The sequence below is a fragment of the Stenella coeruleoalba genome (genome assembly GCF_951394435.1).
Source record: "Stenella coeruleoalba genome assembly, chromosome: 3".
NCBI lineage: Eukaryota > Metazoa > Chordata > Mammalia > Artiodactyla > Delphinidae > Stenella > Stenella coeruleoalba.
The window spans coordinates 64,018,795-64,037,863 of NC_137148.1; the positions used below are offsets into that span (position 1 = coordinate 64,018,795).

The 19,069-nt window shown below is 38.0% G+C and overlaps 1 protein-coding gene across 2 annotated transcripts in view; it reads left to right on the plus strand.

Annotated features, from left to right (window-relative positions):
- RASGRF2 (Ras protein specific guanine nucleotide releasing factor 2) overlaps window positions 1-19,069 on the plus strand; it is a 228,502-nt gene that overhangs the window by 97,731 nt on the left and 111,702 nt on the right. For both annotated transcript variants that reach the window (XM_079918349.1, XM_079918350.1), the window contains exons 8-12: window positions 2,051-2,160; window positions 3,136-3,254; window positions 8,815-8,975; window positions 9,918-9,984; window positions 10,519-10,655. In XM_079918349.1, coding sequence (XP_079774475.1) covers window positions 2,051-2,160; window positions 3,136-3,254; window positions 8,815-8,975; window positions 9,918-9,984; window positions 10,519-10,655 — 594 coding nt within the window. The remainder of the gene's footprint in view (window positions 1-2,050; window positions 2,161-3,135; window positions 3,255-8,814; window positions 8,976-9,917; window positions 9,985-10,518; window positions 10,656-19,069) is intronic.

The window sequence follows — 19,069 nt, forward strand, 5'->3', positions numbered from 1 at the left end:
ACAGTAACACAATAATAGTGGGGGATTTTAACACCTCACTTACACCAATGGACAGATCATCCAGACAGAAAATTAATAAGGAAACACAAGCTTTAAATGACACAATAGACCAGATAGATTAAATTGATATTTATAGGACAGTCCATCCAGAAACAGCAGATTACACTTTATTCGCAAGTGCACATGGAACATTCTCCAGGATAGATCACATCTTGGGTCACAAATCAAGCCTTGGTAAATTTAAGAAAATTGAAATCATATCAAGCATCTTTTCTGACAACAGTGCTATGAGATTAGAAATAAATTACATAAAAAATACAAACACATGGAGGCTAAACAATACATTACTAAATAACCAAGACATTGCTGAAGAAATCAAAGAGGAAATCAAAAAATACCTAGAGACAAATGACAATGAAAATACGATGATCCAAAACCTATGGGATGCAGCAAAAGCAGTTCTAAGAGGGAAGTTTATAGCAATACAATCCTACCTCAAGAAACAAGAAAAATCTCAAATAAACAATCTAACCTTACACCTAAAGGAACTAGAGAAAGAAAAACAAACAAAACCCAAAGTTAGTAGAAGGAAAGAAATCATAAAGATCAGAGCAGAAATAAATGAAATGGAAACAAAGAGAACAATAGCAAAGATCAATAAAACTAAAAGCTGGTTCTTTGAGAAGATAAACAAAATTGATAAACCTTTAGCCAGACTCATCAAGAAAAAGAGGGAGAGAACTCAAATCAATAAAATTAGAAATGAAAAAGGAGAAGTTACAATGGACACTGCAGAAATACAAAGCATCATAAGAGACTACTATCAGCAACTCTATGCCAATAAAATGGACAACCTGGAAGAAATGGACAAATTCTTAGAAAGGTATAACCTTCCAAGACTGAACCAGGAAGAAACAGAAAATATGAACAGACCAGTCACGAGTAATGAAATTGAAACTATGATTAAAGATCTTCCAGCAGGGGACTTCCCTGGTGGCGCAGTGGTTAAGAATCTGCCTGCCAGTGGAGGGGACACGGGTTCGAGCCCTGGTCCGGGAAGATCCCACATGCTGTGGAACAATTAAGCCTGTGCACCACAACTACTGAGCCTGCACTCTAGAGCCTGCATGCCACAACTACTGAAGCCTGCATGCCTAGAGCCCATTCTCTGCAACAAGAGAAGCCACCACAATGAGAAGCCCACACACTGCAACGAAGAGTAGCCCCCACTTGCTGCAACTAGAGAAAGACCGCGCACAACAACGAAGACCCAACACAGCCAAAAATAAATAAATAAAATAATAAATTTATAATAATAAAAAAGACACATGTACCCCAATGTTCATTACAGCACTACTTATAATAGCCAGGTCATGGAAGCAACCTAAATGCCCAGCGACAGATGAATGGATAAAGAAGTTGTGGTACATATATACGATGGAATATTACTCAGCCATAAAAAGAACAAAATTGGGTCATTTGTAGAGACATGGATGGACCTAGAGACTGTCATACAGAGTGAAGTAAGTCAGAAAGAGCAAAACAAATATACATTAACGCCTATATGTGGAATCTAGAAACAGCAGATGAACCAGTTTTCAAGGCAGAAATAGAGATGCCGATGTAGAGAACAAATGTATGGCCACCAAGGGGGGAAGTGGGGTGGTGGGGTGGTGGGATGAGCTGGGAGATTGGGATTGACATGTATACACTGATATGTATGAAATAGATAACTAATGAGAACCTGCTGTATACAAAATAAAATTAAATTAAAAAAAGAAATGTATGATTATATTAAAAATCTGAGGAAATAATCGTTTCTTTATAATATAAAACTTTATTATCTTCATGTGTTCTTGGTGAAGTTTTTGTGTGTGTTTGATGTTGAAGCATAGTTCATTTTAAATGTATTTCTTAAAAAAACATATTTGTGAAACAGTCAAAACTGTAAGAATAGAGATGAGCTCTTCAGAAGTGATGATGGCAAGTAGAGAAGATCTAGTGTTACTCATCCTGACCTTTGCTTATGCTGGCCTCTGTTTGCTTTTAGATCCCCAGGTATATCATCACACTTCATGAACTCCTAGCCCATACTCCCCATGAGCATGTGGAGAGGAAAAGTCTGGAGTTTGCTAAATCCAAACTAGAAGAACTGTCCAGGTATGTGGAGAATTTATAATAAAGGTTTTATATGGCAAAGTAGCACATTAGTCTTTTTTTTTTTTTTTTTTTTTTTGTGGTACGCGGGCCTCTCACTGTTGTGGCCTCTCCGTTTGCGGAGCACAGGCTCCGGACGTGCAGGCTTAGTGGCCATGGCTCATGGGCCCAGCCGCTCCGCGGCATGTGGGATCTTCCCGGACCGGGGCACGAACCTGTGTCCCCTGCATCGGCAGGCGGACTCCCAACCACTGCGCCACCAGGGAAGCCCAACACATTAGTCTTTTGTGGAAACTGAATATATATGTCCAGGGAACAAGAAGCAAGACACAATCCAGCTTCTCAGATTCTGCTGAACATTAAATGCTAGCTCCTGAGATGGTGCTGAATCAGCATGCACATTAATTTTAACCAAGAAAAAAAATATCTTTGAAAATGGTTTTATGGCATGTAAATTTATATAATTGAGATTAGGCATATTTTGGTTTAAGTTTGAAAATGTTCACATTTCTTTCATCGTAATGGGAGAATGGTTGTTAATTGCAGTTTTGCACCCGTATTTGGTAGGAAGTCGGAGAATGTATATTTTGGATTTATCAGTGACTTTTCAGTGTTTTGGCATCTGTGTTCCTTTAGCTTATATGGGATAAATGATATAAAGTTCTCTAATTTACTCCACCTCTAAGAAATGACATCCTAATTTCAATGAATGGAGCTGTTCGTAAAATAAAATATTGCTTTCCTGTTGCCTTTACAAGCAGCATTCTCAGGATACTCACTTATCCTTAAGAATCATGATGTACATCTGCTTTGCTTTGAGTCATGACTTGATGAAGGCTAGAAGTCCAGCATGACTTACCCTACAGCCCCAGTTAAACTGATACAAGTTCAAACCCTAGCTTCCCAGATGGAGCTCCTTTGCTTATCTGCTGGGGCAATAGAAAATCTCTTACCGTGATCCTGTATTGTGTTTGACAGGGTCATGCATGATGAAGTGAGTGACACTGAAAACATAAGGAAGAACCTCGCCATAGAAAGAATGATCGTAGAGGGCTGTGATATTTTGCTGGACACTAGCCAAACTTTCATCCGCCAAGGTAAGTCCTTGTTCAGCAGACCCACCATCTAAGTGGTCTCTGCACCTGTCACATTATCACTGGCAGATCCAGGAAAGCATTTTGGAGCAGGCTTGATTTAGCTGTTTGATTGATGCTGTTCATGCAGGATGTCCCCATGGCCTTGACCGAGGCTGTGGTTGAGGCCCACCTTTGTGCTGTTTCTTTTCAGGGGCCATGAAAAACAGCAACACAATAATAGTAAAGCACGAGTGGGACAGTAAATTACATTCTGACTGGACTCTTCTCCTCAGTGGACCGGACATTCTCTACAGCTCCAGGGAGGACAGATTGCTCTGGCCGATTGGAGTGGCAGTGCCAGGTGGTGACGACATCCAGGCAAAGGCCCAAGAGAAACTTGCATTACTCAGAGCCCTTTCCCATAGCAGTGGGGACAATATCCGAAGTGAAAACAGCTGTCTCTTGTTCCCATTTTTCATCAGCACTTCTGGATCGGCCCCACATGATATGATTTGATTCAATTGGTAACTCCAGTTGCCAGATGAAATGTCTCACTATCAACTTGCCCTGCCATATTTCGATCAGGGCGAAGGTATCATGTTTGAGGGGTGTGCTTTGGGGGCATCACCCAGTAAATTGAGCTTTTGAAGAGTTGAAGATATTTGTACTGTGAAACTGTAGAGAAGCAACAACCTAACAGTCCATATTCCTCCATGGCTTTCATTACAGAGTGCAGGATGTAAACCACACTCCAAGTTCTTTTTAAGTGCTCAGGTGTTCTGGGGGCAGGGGAGCATGCCCCACAAAATCGATTTGTGGCAATATATTGCACACAATCATAATTTTGAACTTGGTGAGGAGTGGCATATAAATTTGGAACTAGAATTAGCCTTTAATGTGGTTTCTGTTTATAACATGCCAATATTATTTGAAGATATTTGCATTTCTAGTGTGTACCAAAATGTGCTGCTTAAAATCTTTTTTTACCTCGTCAAACAAGGCATTATTTGTGCTACACACGTTAATTTTTGCACAGAACACTTAAAAAATTTACCACATGCTGTTCTATTTTCCATATTTATTTACAAGGAGAGAAATCACACATACGTTAAAGTTTGGAAGTATATTTCGGGTCATGATACCTTTCTCATTTTTGGCTTTAAGTATTAATTTTTCTTTAAGTAATAGTGGACTCTAATGCTGACAACATCGGGCCTTCCTAAATCCCCCTCTATTCCTCCGTACAGACCGTGTCCCCATATTGGCTTCCTGCCTTCCTGGCACTTGTCTGCTTCTGTGCCTTTACATGTGCTGGCCCTAGCCTGGACACCAGGAATGCCCTTATCCACCTTTCTTGTGCCTATGGAAGGTCTGCCTGTCCTACTAGGCTCAGGTCAGACACCTCTAAAGAGCCTTTTAAATTTCCTTCTCATCTTCCCCTCCTCTTCTCTCCAGTTAGAATGAATTTACCGTCCTCATCATTTCTGAGCCCCTTTGCTCCTGGTGCATGTATTTCATCCACTTGCTTGCATGCCTGTCTCTCCCAGTAATTGTAACTCTGGAGGGCAGTTTTTATGAATTCTCTCTTGCCTAGTACAATGCTTTCCATTATAGATACCTGGAAAATGAACAATGGATTAAATTGAATTGCTTGTTGAAAACTGCAGTTTTGAATGTCAGCTGTCTTGTTTTGTATTCTTCTTGTAATTGGAGTTCACTGAAAAATACTTACTAAAGGACTTGAACTGTATACTATGTGAAAATGGTAACAAAAGTTTTTATAACTAGTATTCAATTTCTGAAAAGACTTTGGACTGAAAAGTATTATTACACATAAACAACATATTTCTACAAACTTAGTTGAAAACTGCTGGAAGGGCGAATCCAATGAAAAAATCATATGTTTTTTCATTGCACCTGGAGGAAAAACAGTCATGAGCCACCTCTCCCTTTGATTCGTGTCCAGATGTTATTTATTGCTTGTTCTGTACTACATGTTTGAGGTGCTTCTGTCAGCTATTAATATATCTGATGTTATTGCTGTATTGATGTTGATATAATGATTTGCCTTTCAGCAGTATTTTTCCGTGTTGTTTGGTTTGGTTAGTCTGTTTGGGAATTATTCAATAAAGGTGGTTTTAAAAAATCAAACCTTAATCTGAAAGTAGAAAGTAATCCAATTACGGACAATTTGGAAAGTTTGCATTATTTTGCTTTGGTTGCTCCTATTATTACTTTTACTAAATACCTTTAATAGGCTTTAAAACTTGTTGAAGTGGGTTTTTTAAAAAGTTTTTTAACTTTGAGAGATTCTATTTTCTATGAAATGGACTATAGTTTATCTCTAATTGTATACTAATATTTGCACTGTTTACTTTTAGGGTTGATATACGGTCTGTTTTTCAATGCGTGAGTGCGTGTGCAAATGCTTATGTACAAATATGTGTGTGGTTTCAATCTCAAATGAATTTTTATTCTGACTAGAAACAATAAGGTCATCTGAAAGGCCTCCTCCGAATAGGTGTGATAGCCAACCTTGAATGTCAATCTGTAGGAATTTAGTGGTTGAAAAAACAGGTTTTATTGTAAATTGATTCCAATTACTAGATGGTTGATGAGTACGATGCAAAGGACTATATCATAGCGGTGGTCTGACACTGTCATTTATTTTCCAAAATCTTTTTCAAAGTTTCTTGAGCCAAAGTGTCTGCGGCAATAATAGGTAGACATGTGGCCGCGTCATGGAGGTCAAATCCTGTCTCCTCCACTTCCTTGCTATGTGATATTGGGCAATTTACTTAACCTCTCTTTGCCTCAGTTTCCTCCCTTTAAGTTGGGGTTAATAGTAGTAGCTGTCTTTTGGGGTTGTTGTGAAGATTAAATGTTCATAAATGCTTCTAGGCTAGTGTCTGTGAGATTATGACATAAACCTTAAAAACCAAGATCTAAATTTTGGAATGGGTGTCTATTTTCAGTAACATGAAATATATATGAATATTTATTAGAAGATAAAGGCACTTTAAGTTGACATTTTGTGCAAAATCCATTATAGTTAGTCATTGTTGTCTGGTGGAAATGTGAATCAGGAAAATTAAATAAAGGTGACCGAATTTAGAGCTAAATGCATTGAGAATGAGACATGAACCTCTGTGTTACTTTAATCATTCCCAGACTCAAAATCATGTACTTTCAGTGTACCAGTGTCTTTTGAAATTGTAACGTGGGGTCTAGAAATAGTTATACCGTCTCAAACGCCTAATCCAATAACCTGGAAATTGTTGTTCATTCTTTTACACTACTGAGTGGAATTAAGATTAAGGGCATTAGCCAATCTTGAATGCCATGCTATGGGAATTTAGTGATTGAAAAACAGAAGTGTTTTGGTAAGTTGACCCCAATTATTAGATAGACTGATGATGATGGGGATGCAAAATATCGTATCACAGCAATGGTCTGATACTGAGGAATTACTGATTCAAGACTATGAGTTCTCTAATTTGTATTAACTAGAAAAGAATCCTCAGGTCTCATAGTTGTGTTGAAACATCATGTCAAACATAAGATAAAATGTGAAAAAAAGATCCACTTAACTTATTTTTCAACAAGCTTATTTTATAAACCAGTGTTGAAATTGCTCACTTTTAATTCAGATGTATAGACTTCTGTACATACCTAATGCACACAGTATCCTATTTGGATATGAGATAAGCAGTTATAGATTAAGCATATTAGTGTATAGTTGCCAAGGAAACATTGGTTATTTTTTACCTCAAAGTTAAAATTCACGGTAATGATTAATATATGAGTTAACAGTGTACTCTATAATTTCTGATTTACAAAATCATTAAATGCTAGAAGCATTTACCAGTGAACACATTATTATCCAGTTTTCATAGCCTTGATTATATCCCTTCTGAAAATGACTCTCAAACCCGCTTGTCCACCTGTCTATGCTGCAGTCTTCCGCTCTGCCCTAACCTATCTGCCTGGATGACTCACGACCGCCCATGGCAAAGCTAGAACTTACTGTCTTTTCCCATCCATTCCCTTTCTGACTTTCAGTTGTTATGCTGCTGAATCCACTGCCATCTCCTGGCGGGGATGACCCAGGTCCTCTGAAAGATCTCCTGTGGCTTCGGTTTCATCCATGGATCTAGTGAATACAATCCTTCTGCTGCTGTCCTCTAAGCATTCTGCCATGTGCTTTTCTCATTGCTCCGTTATTCTTCATATTTAATTACATGCTGCCTGTGCTCTCTGCCAGTTTGCTCCCACCTACCTCTCCTCCTTCTTGCCCATTCCTTTCACTGGAACCAAGCCTTCTCCCGCCCTCATTCCCCAGTCCCACACCGTCCCCCAGGACTGCCTCAGCAATTCTGCCTTTGTCAAGCAGCCCCACCTAAACACTCATCTGAATAGATGGAATTCAGGGAATCCATAGAAACTTGGGTTCTCTACCCCCAGCACATCTTTAGATCTCTGTAAAAGTAGATGCTGTTTGGAATATTCATATGTTAGTGTAAACATTTTGTGACCCACAATCATAGTTTTACTATTCTAAAACAAGCAACAACAACAACAAAATCGGGAAACCCAGGAAATGTATGAAGAGGAAAATAAAGTTGCCTGCAATCTTATCTCTGTTAATATTTAAGTGATAAATAGTCATTTAATAGTTCTTATGAGGCTGAAAGGAGCCTTTGTCAGGCTGCATTTGGGGTAGGTGGTGGATTAAACAAATAGAAATATTACTGGCTCAGGGCATTTCAGAAGTCAGAGGCAAGGTATTTGCTAGCATCTTTTGTAGTACTTTTTGGTTTGATATTTAACTTAGATTAGAATTTTCTCTTGCGGGGAGCAGGCAGTCATTATTAGGGTGAAACTATATAAAGTCTATGCATAGCTTCTCACATTGAATGGAAGACAGTTTTGCTCACAGGAATGTTCTGGGTATAGAATTTATGTGGTTTCTTTTCCATTTAGATTCCACAGAAAATTTTTATCACATATCATTTAAATGTAACCTGAAATGACTGCCCTTTAAAAATAGTCCTTAACTAAATTGCATTGAATTGTATACTTTGTGTATTTTTATAATGTACATGTATTGTACATTCTATTTTTAAAATACAAAGTAAACTGTATTAATGCTATTTATCTACCTTCAGTGCTCCAGGAAAATTAAATTTGATTTGCTTTTTATTATGTTATTTTATTACTCTAATTATATAATATGTACCTTATTCTTATGTAAATAAATTGATTGAGATCAGATTATGAAGGACAGATGGCAGAAGTGCCTCATTCTTTGAATTCAATTTGGCTTTCTTTTAAACTTATTTTCCAGCTTATAGATAATCAAGTCTAAAGTGTTTTACAAAAATAGTAGGAATTAGTGCAACCCTTAAAATGTAATGCATCGTTTCTTCTGCTCAGAGTGCAGGGGATTTACTTGTTCCAATGGTGCATCAAATAAATCCTTGGTATCTTGGGAAACAGGCCCTAGTGTTTTTACATCAGGAACAGCTCTCACTTGACAGAATTTTAATTACTGTGTGTTCTTCACTTTTGTGATCACCAGGTTCTCTTATTCAAGTACCTTCCGTTGAGAGGGGGAAACTTAGTAAAGTTCGCCTGGGTTCATTGTCTTTGAAAAAGGAAGGAGAAAGACAATGCTTCTTGTTTACAAAACACTTTTTAATTTGTACAAGAAGTTCAGGAGGAAAGCTACATCTGCTCAAGGTACTGGTTTTATATGACTATTCCATTTATGTTCCATGCACTTAAGAGGCATTGAGGTTAACTTAATTATGACTTTCCTATGCCTGCTATCATAAAATAGATTGTCAGATTTCATGGTGAGGTAATATACAGTTACCAATCCTGACACTTACTTTGTTGTCAGTTGGATGCAAAGTAATAGAAATGTAAGTGTGCATTGCCATAAAGAAGAGCAATTAAAATCATAACCTGGACAAAATTACTAGTTGGTGACTACTGAGCTACAAAAATCTTGTCAAATTACTGCAGTGTACTGATTATATAGTATTTAGTAAATGCTCCTTTATGTTGCTCAGTACCAGGAGTGAGCAAACTATGGCCCGCAGCTTGTTGCCTGTTTTTGATAGTAAAGTTTTATTGGAACACAGCCATACTCATTTCCTTACATATTGTCCCTGGCTGTTTTCATGCTTTTTTAGAACAGCAGATTTGAGCAGTTGCGATAGAGATCACATGGCTTGCAAAGCCTAAAAGGTTTACTAGCTGGCTCTTAACAGAAGTCTGCCTGTCTGTACCTTCTGTTATTAGTGCCTGAAAACATTATCCAACATCACAACCAAGGCTTCCTACTGCTTAAATCACTTCCTGGTTGGAGAGTTCTGCCCTTTGCTGAGGTGCATTCACTCTACAGGGCCCCTGAGGTGCCATATAGTCTCCCATAGACTGACTTGCTAAATTTTATAAACATCGGGAGTGAGAGTCGGATGTGGGGAAGAACCTGAAGTTCAATGAATTCAATTACTTTTACACATCTAAGTTTAATTTTGAACTCTATGAAGAATTATTTATGAAGTACAATTGCTGTTTTCTTTTGTGGCAGTTTGAATGTAAGGTTTGCAAATCACAGGTTCCCAACCTGTGAAAGACTCTTAGCCTCTTAATGAAAAATTGGTCTGTTTCCAGACAGGTGGAGTTCTCTCTCTAATAGAATGTACATTGGTTGAGGAGCCCGATACAAGCGATGATGACTGTAAGTCACATACTATCACTTAGAATTATATTAGAATTAAATAGTCCTATGGTTTTTATTCATTCATAGCTAAGAAGAGCTGCTTAAGGAAGTAGGAAAGATGTTAAGAATAAACTCCCTGAATTCATTTATATATGAAAAATTCTGTTGAGCCATTTAACCTGTGACCTGGTTAAACCGTCTTTGGGAATTCACATTTTACTGAATTTGTCTCTTGATAGTGACTGCAGTGGCAGAAAAGAAAGAGATTGAATTAGTGTGTTGGAATTCCGTAAATTATGGAAATTAAAAAAAAAATAAAAACATGAAATGAGAAGGAAAGCAGGATCCTAGTCCTGAGTAACCTACTGATCTCAGTTTCTTCATCTGCTTATGAGCTTAACAAAGCCTTCCCCAGGCCCAAGAAGCACCATATTGCTGAAATGAGATTCTGGACTTAAATGCACATTGATTGTATTACTAGAACCATGTGAAAGCAACTATCACTCATATTTTTGTGTTCACATCTAATTGTTTGGTTTACATGTGTTGAAGCCAAAGGTTCTGGGCAAGTGTTTGGACACCTGGATTTTAAAATAGTGGTGGAGCCTCCTGACGCTGCCCCTTTCACTGTGGTCTTGTTAGCACCTTCACGCCAGGAGAAAGCTGCCTGGACAAGTGACATCAGTCAGGTAAGCAAGTGGCTTTGGCCCTAAGTTGGGTTTTGTTTTTGTTTTAAATTTTACAACATAAACTTTTGGGAAGGAGTTTTAGAGTCAATTTATTTTTATTGGAAAATTATATCTGGTTGCTGTGGTCACTACCAGTACCACTGTATGTCTTCATGTATTAAATCATTTGTGGTTGTTGTTTGTTTAAAATTTACTTGAAATGTAGTTATTGCATTTTGTGTCCTGGGCACTTTTTTACAAGCTGATAATGTAGTCACTTGTGTTGGACAGTGTTAAAATTGCCCTGTGAGTAATAAATTCTCCAGTGACCTCACTAGATTTTTTTTTTTTCTTATTTGTTACTGAGGTAGGAAAATGGTGAGAGATTCAGAAAAGGCTAACAAGGACTATGGAATCAAATCAAAGAAGAGATACTGTCTGTAGTATGAAGCCTGCAAATGAGCTCCTGTATTTTATATAGAAAAAATTAGGGAACAGATTTGCTTACCTTTCCTTGATCAGCAATGCCCAGTTAGGGAATTGCTTCATTTATTCAGCATTTGAAAGAATGTCAAAACTAGTGATGACTGGACTTGGGCATTCTTCAATCCAATTAACCAATCTAGGTGAAAAGGGAAGCTGTGTAAGGAATTAACCAATCTAGGTGAAAAGGGAAGCTGTGTAAGGAATTAACCAATCTAGGTGAAAAGGGAAGCTGTGTAAGGAAAATATTAAAAGAAAGCTTGATTATTATCTTCAAAGTTGTTAACTCAAGGAAGATTGGGGCAAACAGGAAAGGCATATGCTATAGATCCCATTGTCTTCCTTTTCCGAAGAGCTCATAGTACTTATATAGAGTAAGTCCCCTACATACAAACTAGTTCTGTTCCAAGAGTGCATTCATAAGTCCAGTTTGTTCATAAGTCCAACAAAGTTAGCCTAGGTACCCAACTGACACAATTGACTATATAGTACTGTACTGTAATAGGTTTATAATACTTTCACACACAAGTAATACATTAAAAAACAAAAATTAAAGAAAACATTTTTAATCTTACAATACATTATCTTGAAAAGTAGTGTAGTACAGTACAACAGCTGGCTGTTCTTAGCATACCAGCTACATCACTGCTACTTTTGCACTTGCTTCCGGACATCCTGGGCTTGAAATAAGGTACTGTACTACTGTACTCTATGTAGCACTGCACAGTAAAGTACACAAAAGCACAACCACTTGTACAGGATGCACGCACGTGACAATATATGCCAGACACAGGAACTAACTTATGTGATTGGACATGCGAACACATGTTAGCATCTTTGGAAGTTCAAAACTTGAAGGCTCATGTGTAGGGAACTTACTGTATAAGACTTAGGTATAAATAGAAACTATATCATAGTTCTTCAGGTACTTAATTTTTTTCAGAGTGACTGAAAACTGAGGGGAAATAGAAAGAAAATGAATGGACAAAATAATTATTTTTGTGTGTCAAAGAAATTTTACAGTCTCATTTGACCCCTACGGTAGTATTCTGAAGGCTAACAGAAATAGTAGTCCCATTTCACAGGTGAGAAACCTGAGGTTTGGGAGGTTAATAAGCATTTGTCCAAATACACAACTGTGTTGAGTCAGGACTCAAACCTAATCTAGGTCTTTTATTAGCACTCTAAATATCCTCTACTGGAATTCTGGATTTTTACTTCTTTTCTCCCAGGACTCTTTTGATGATGAATAAATAGCTGAAGTGAAGGTGCTGCTTTTCTGGTTAACAAAGGAATGAAAATATGGGCTCTTGTGTATTTGCATAATTACATCCTTGTGGTGATTTATTAATACTTTCATTAGCTCTATGCTGTATGAATTAATACTTTAATTAAGTCTCTGTAGTACACCTTTTACCTGATGAGACTCTGAATCAGCCATTGATTCTATGCACGTTAATTGAGCAATCACCATGTGCTGCCAGGTACTGTGTAGGTACCAGGGATATGGCAACGGTCCCTGCTCTCAAGGAGATAGGCAGGCTAGTAGGGAAGAAAGGGAAGTAGACAACTTAATGCAACAAAATTTTGTATGTGTTGTGGAGCCAAGATGAGTAGGAAAAATAGGGAGAATTGGAGTGTAGGCAAAGATGTTTTTCCAGCTGCTTATAGCTTCTACCTTATGATGTAACTGGGGCTCCTAAGATACAGAGTTGATAAAAGCGCTAAGTGATCTTCCTTAGGGGGCCTGGTGAGGCATTGCTAAGAGAGAAAGACCCATGGGGTGCATGAATGATTCTATGCCTGGTCCTTTAAAGAAAGGATCCAATACTTTGCTTCCCAGAAGCCTCCAAGTGATTCTCTCTACTTAGTCTACATCTTGAGTTGAGTATACAACTTCTTCCTGTTTCTCCAAGTTTCTATGACTAATATATTAAGCTGATTATATGTACAATTGAACTGGAGAAGGAAACAACAGAAAATTGTATCTTTCTGAGGGACGATGATATCATTACATGAAATTACTGTGTTCCATAGAGCTTTGATATCGTGTGTCTTTGACACTTATGATTTCAGCCATTCAATAAATATATTTTGGTTAAATAAAGTACCAGTGCCACTAACTATTTAGGCACTTGTGATATATCATGGACAGGAGGCAACAGCAACAAAAAATTCCCTGACCTTATGTAGCTTACATTCTAGTGTGGGGAAAACTGAAAATAGCAGTATACATAATAAGTAAGTATATAATATTTTATGCCAGAGGGTGATAGGCCAGGGTAAGAAGGATTGGGCTAGTGGAGGTAGATGGGGGTTGGTACAGTTTTTTAAAAGGTGAGCATCTTATTTTGAAGAAGACATCTAAACAAAGACTGCAGTAAGTGATGGAAATACCGTGTTGATATTGTAATGAAGGGAAAGTCGTTCCCTTGGCAGTGCAGAGGGAACAGCCACTGCAAAGACTCTAGAGTAGGAGGACACTGCATATTTTGAGTAATAGCATGAAGACTAGTGTGGCTGAAGGGGAATGTGCAAGAGGGAAAAGAGAAAAAGAGGAAGTAATTTAAGTGGAGTTGTTAAGTAAGCAGTGGGATATAGATGTTAAGCGCTTGGAGGGAGGTCCAGGTGGGAGACTCTACGCCATTTAGATGGTATTTAAGGCCTGTTGAGATCACCCAGAGAGTAGATGTAGATAGACTGAGAAGAGGGCCATGGACTGGGTGAGGAGTCATGGAGAACAACAAAGAAGAGAAGGAATCAGCAGAGCAATTGGAGGATAGCCAAGAGGACTTGGTGTCCTGTAAGTCAAGTGAAGAAAATGTATCAGGGAGTGGGGAGTGATTATGTCAGCTACTACTGAAAGCTGAGTATGGTAGTGAGTGTTCTGAGATGCTTAGTGATTTTCCCAACTCAGGGTTTGAATGGTGAGTGGTAGAGACAGAGTGCTTCACTATTGATTGAGCCTAGCCTACTGCCCAGCAGCCTGCATCTCAGCCAGGCTTTGTTCTCTGCTTAAAGCATTTTCATCTTATGGGGAAAATTATGTGCTATACACACGTTGATGGAATTTGTCAGTATTCCAAGTATGCCTCTGGACATATTCATTATTAAGATGAGTCTACAGAATGCTTGAAAATGTACTTTTTAATATTTTATCATGTATATGTAAAGATATGGACACAAAAAGGAAACCAGAAAGACTCCCAGCACCTATATCACTAAGTAAATGTTTATCAAAGTGTCTTCCACAGATAATTACTGGAAGGTTTTTTCCTTTTTTTTTTTTGAATTTTATTTATTTTTTTATGCAGCAGGTCCAAAGGTTTCTTTTTTAATACAGATTCCTGAAACCACATTCCAGAAACCCCCCAGGTTTAACAAGCTCCACAGATCATTTTTGTGCAATTAAATTCGAGAAACCCTGTTCTGAAAATCAAATGTTTCCGCCTCTAAAACCCTCACAATCCTGCCGTAGAGAAATAATTTAACAGTTTGGCTCTAGGTGTGTATATGCATCATTTTTTGCTTTTTACATCTTTTTATATTCCTGTGAATTCTTCATATTGGTGTCTTCTAATATATTCTATCATGTTAACTTACCACTTTTCTAGCTCTTTCTGAGTAATTAGGCATTCAGGCAGTTTCCAAGTTTCAGCATTAATATATGATGTGGTGCTAACCATCTTTGCACAGGGAGTTTCTCCGAACCTTTTAAAGGTCCCTTGGTGGTGTATCTTACCCACAGCCGATAAGGCTGGTACAGGGGGCCTGATCACTTTCATGATTTCATGATACATGACTCGACAGACAGCCCAAACACTCCAAGGAATATGTAACTCATCATTTCACAACATCATCAGCAAGGTATCTATGCAACTTTCTTCTAAGTCCCGCCAACGTTGAGTTTTGTCACATTTGTCACATTTTCCTATTTAATGGAAAAGTGATATTGCTTTCTAGTGGTTTTAATTTACATTTCTGTAATTATCAGTGAGACTAACATTTTCCACTGTTTCTTGTCTTTTTATACCAAATGGACATTTATCCATTGGAGCTATCCTTACAGACTAGGGAAATGAGCTTTTTCTTTCAATCCAAATTATGACTATGTTCTCCATTATTTTGTCTATTTATTTTTGTCACTCTTTGTTTTGCAAAACTTTAATTTTTCCTGGCTTGATTCGATACCACCTTGCTAAACTGTTGTACCATGTTCTACCAATCACGTGTAGTTCTTATTTGAGATAACAAAGTGGTGCCTGACTATTGATATAATCCCAGTTTCACATAGAGAACTCTATACAAAAATTAAAATGTTTAGCTTTGTCAGGCCTCTCTCTCTGAAGCTGTAATCTTTAGAAGTAACAATGGCTTGAACGCTTAATTATAATTTTAGTTCCACCAGCAAGGTCATAATTAACCGTTGGTGCCTCCAACAAAATGTGCAAGTGGTTAATGGTCTTGACCAGTAATTCTTCCCTTTTTCATCTATTTATAGGGAAAAATCTGAGGCTGAAGATTTGACCATTCATTTCAATATAGTGCCTTCATTTGTGCATGTCTTACTGTCATACATAATGGTGTATTATTTTTCTATAATTATGGGTACCAACTAAAATGCAGAATTAAAATTCACCTCTGAGCTTCTTGGTTTGGGCAGATGTGTCAAAATACAGGCAAATTTGTAGCACACTGACATGCTTCTTCCCTTAAAATAACTTCTCTGGAATCAATAGGGAATTTTTTACTTTAATATAAAAAGGTGAAATTAAAAGAGAAATTGAATTTACTGTTCTTCCTACTACTTAGAAGTATTAGGAAGGTAAAAAAAAAATATGGTGACACAGTACACCACTGACTTTGACCAGTTATTTCCTTAAGCAAGGCCCTCAAAAAACCTTGCGGGAGGGAATTCCCTGGTGGTCCAGTGGTTAGGACTCTGCACTTCCACTGCAAGGGACACAGGTTCAATCCCTGGTCGGGGAACTAAGATCCCACAACCTGTGCAGTGCGGCCAAAAAAAACCCCAAGAAACAAAAAATAAATCAAAAAAATTACCTGGGGCTTCTGTGAGTGTACATATTCCCAGGCTCCACCCTGGTCAGAATCATTACAAACTGAACTAGAATAGCCATGACCTAGGAATCTGCTTTTGTTAATATCCTATTAATTTCAAGGTTTATAGTAATTTACATAAATTCAGTACATCCTTAAAGATATGTGACATCCTGATTATTTTCATGTCTTTCTTCTTAACTGAGTGAACTGCATTCATTTTCCCAGGACTCAGTCTCTTCTCCCCAACACAACCAAGATATGTGCTTATATGATCGTGAATATATACCATGGCTTCCAATATAAATATATTCATACACACATTCGTAAACATAAATTCTGTTGTAGTTTAACTTTTTTCTGGAAGAGAACTCTTTCTTCAATGTAGCAGTACTGAAAATGCCAAATGGAAGTGAGATAAAAGCAAAATACTCTGGTTGAAGTAGAATTGGTGGACCCAGAGCCCCCAGGAGTCCTGTTTGTTCACACCCTTGCTGTCACTGAAGCCCGTCTATGGAGCCTCCAAGAAATGAGTCCATTTCAAAACCACTCCTCTAGTTATAAAGCAGAAAATAGCACACCATTGTAAAGCAATTATACTCCATTAAAGATGTTAAAAAAAAACCAAAAAACACTCCTCTATTATAAATATACCGTAATATGTTTTATATATACATGTATGTATATGTGTGTAGATATATATATATATATATATATTTATCCATCAAACAGATAGGTGTGGCAGTTATCAAAGACCTTTTTGTACATTTAAATATGACTTATTACATGGTCTTTTGAGCTGTAGTTCAGATTGGATGTACATTTTCTTCTCCTGAAACAAGTGTAAGTGAAAATTTCTTTTTCTTCCTGTTGAAAATAATTTTAATGCTTAACACAATGAATCAGAAAGATTTATGAATGAGATCTGACATTGGATAATAAGATGTTCAAAAGTGGTCACATAAATCTTCTCTTTTGGATCTAAAACACTTATCCCAAGTTTCAATTCTGGCAGTATGGAGGACTGCATCGATTTAGATCCCTTCTAGCTACAAACAAGAAATGTTTAATACATAAAATCAGTATAATAAAAAATTTAATACATTGGTGATATTTACAGATATAAAGGGAAATCTCTAGTTGCCAGAAATAACAAGGGAACTTAAAGTCAGGGTAGACAGCATGTAAACTGAAGACATAGAGACTTGGGAATGATTTTAGTTTGGATATTGGTCCCACGCCCGAGGGGTATTAACAAAAGGAGCGAGGGTTAGCCTTGGGCCCCTTAAAGGAATTGAGATCCTTGTTTGCAGCCCTTGTTTGAAGCCTGGGCACTGGAAGCCTGCCCCATGCATGAAATAAGAACTCAAAAAACCCATTAGGCCAGGAAAGACATAAGGAAGTTTGTCTTTGACTTGGGTTCTGAATTTTCTTTTAATTAATTAATTAATTAATCAATTTTTGGCTGCCTTTGGGTCTTCGTTGCTGCACACGTGCTTTCTCTAGTTATGGCGAGCAGGGGCTACTCCTCTTCATTGTGGTGCGCGGGCTTCTCATTGCGGTGGCTTGTTTTGTTGTGGAGCACAGGCTCTAGGCGTGTGGGCTTCAGTAGTTGTGGCACGTGGGCTCAGTAGTTGTGGTGCACGGGTTTTGTTGCTCCTCGGCATGTGGGATCTTCCCGGACCAGGGCTCTATCCTGTGTCCCCTGCATTGGCAGGTGGATTCTTAACCACTGCGCCACCAGGGAAGCCCCTTGGGTTCTGAATTTTTAAAAAGCTCCTTTGAGAAAAACAAATGTGTTTCTGGCCTGTGGATTTGAAATTCAGAGTTACAGTATTCACATGGTGTGAAAATTCCAAACTGAGAAATTAATGCAAAAACAATATTTGGACTGTTGCTAACCCAAAATGCTTGGTAGAAGCAAACACAAAGTCACTGCATTAGCAACACCTCAACAGTTCAGGGCTCATGACAAGGTGCTCAAAATCAAAAATTACAAATCTTGTGAGTAAACGATCTATCAAGAGCGAGAGAAGACATAGTGAGCAGTATAATTAGCACTGCTGGAACTTCAGATAATAGAGTGATAACTTAGAAAAGACTGTGAAAAAGAATGTTTAAAATATAATAAAGCTATGAAAGGAAGGAAGGGAGGAAGGGAGGAAAGGAAGAAGGAAGGAAAGAAAAGAATAGATCACTGTGTAAAAAGGACCAGGCTGATCAAAGAACCAAATAGAAAATCGAAACATGAAAACTATAGCCCTAAGTCATCCTAAGGCTGTTGTCTGTGTAACTATATTATTGCTTAGACTGTTAAAGGAGACTGAAGGAACACTATATACTTGCCCCAATTCTTACCAAACACCGTCTCTGCCCTCCCACTTCCTGTGTTGATTACCCAAGTGGCATCCTCATTCTGCTCAGAAACAGTGAGAGTGAAAAGTCTAAGGAATAGCTAGAAATGTCACTGGGGTGAAGGATCACTTAACGCCTCCGTCCTTTCCCTGTCTGTGTGCGGTATCTGTCCCCATACAATCTTTTCCCCCATTCCTCCAAACCCCACACTCATAGTTTGATAACAACAGGGATAATGTTAATCCATTTTCCCACTGGAATTAGGAAAGTGAATTTAAAGTAGTTTACCTTATTCATCTTTTTAAAAAATATTTATTTATTTTGTTGTGCCGGGTCTTAGTTGCAGCAGGTGGGCTCCTTAGTTGTGGCATGAGAACTCCTAGTTGCAGCATGCATGTGGGATTTAGTTCCCTGACCAGGGATCAAACCCCGGCCCCCTCTCTCTCACTGTCTTCTCCATTATAAACGCACACACCAGCCAGCCTCATCTCTTCATTTTCCCCTGTTTGTTCATGCTTAGAAATGGAGTCGTTGGCGTC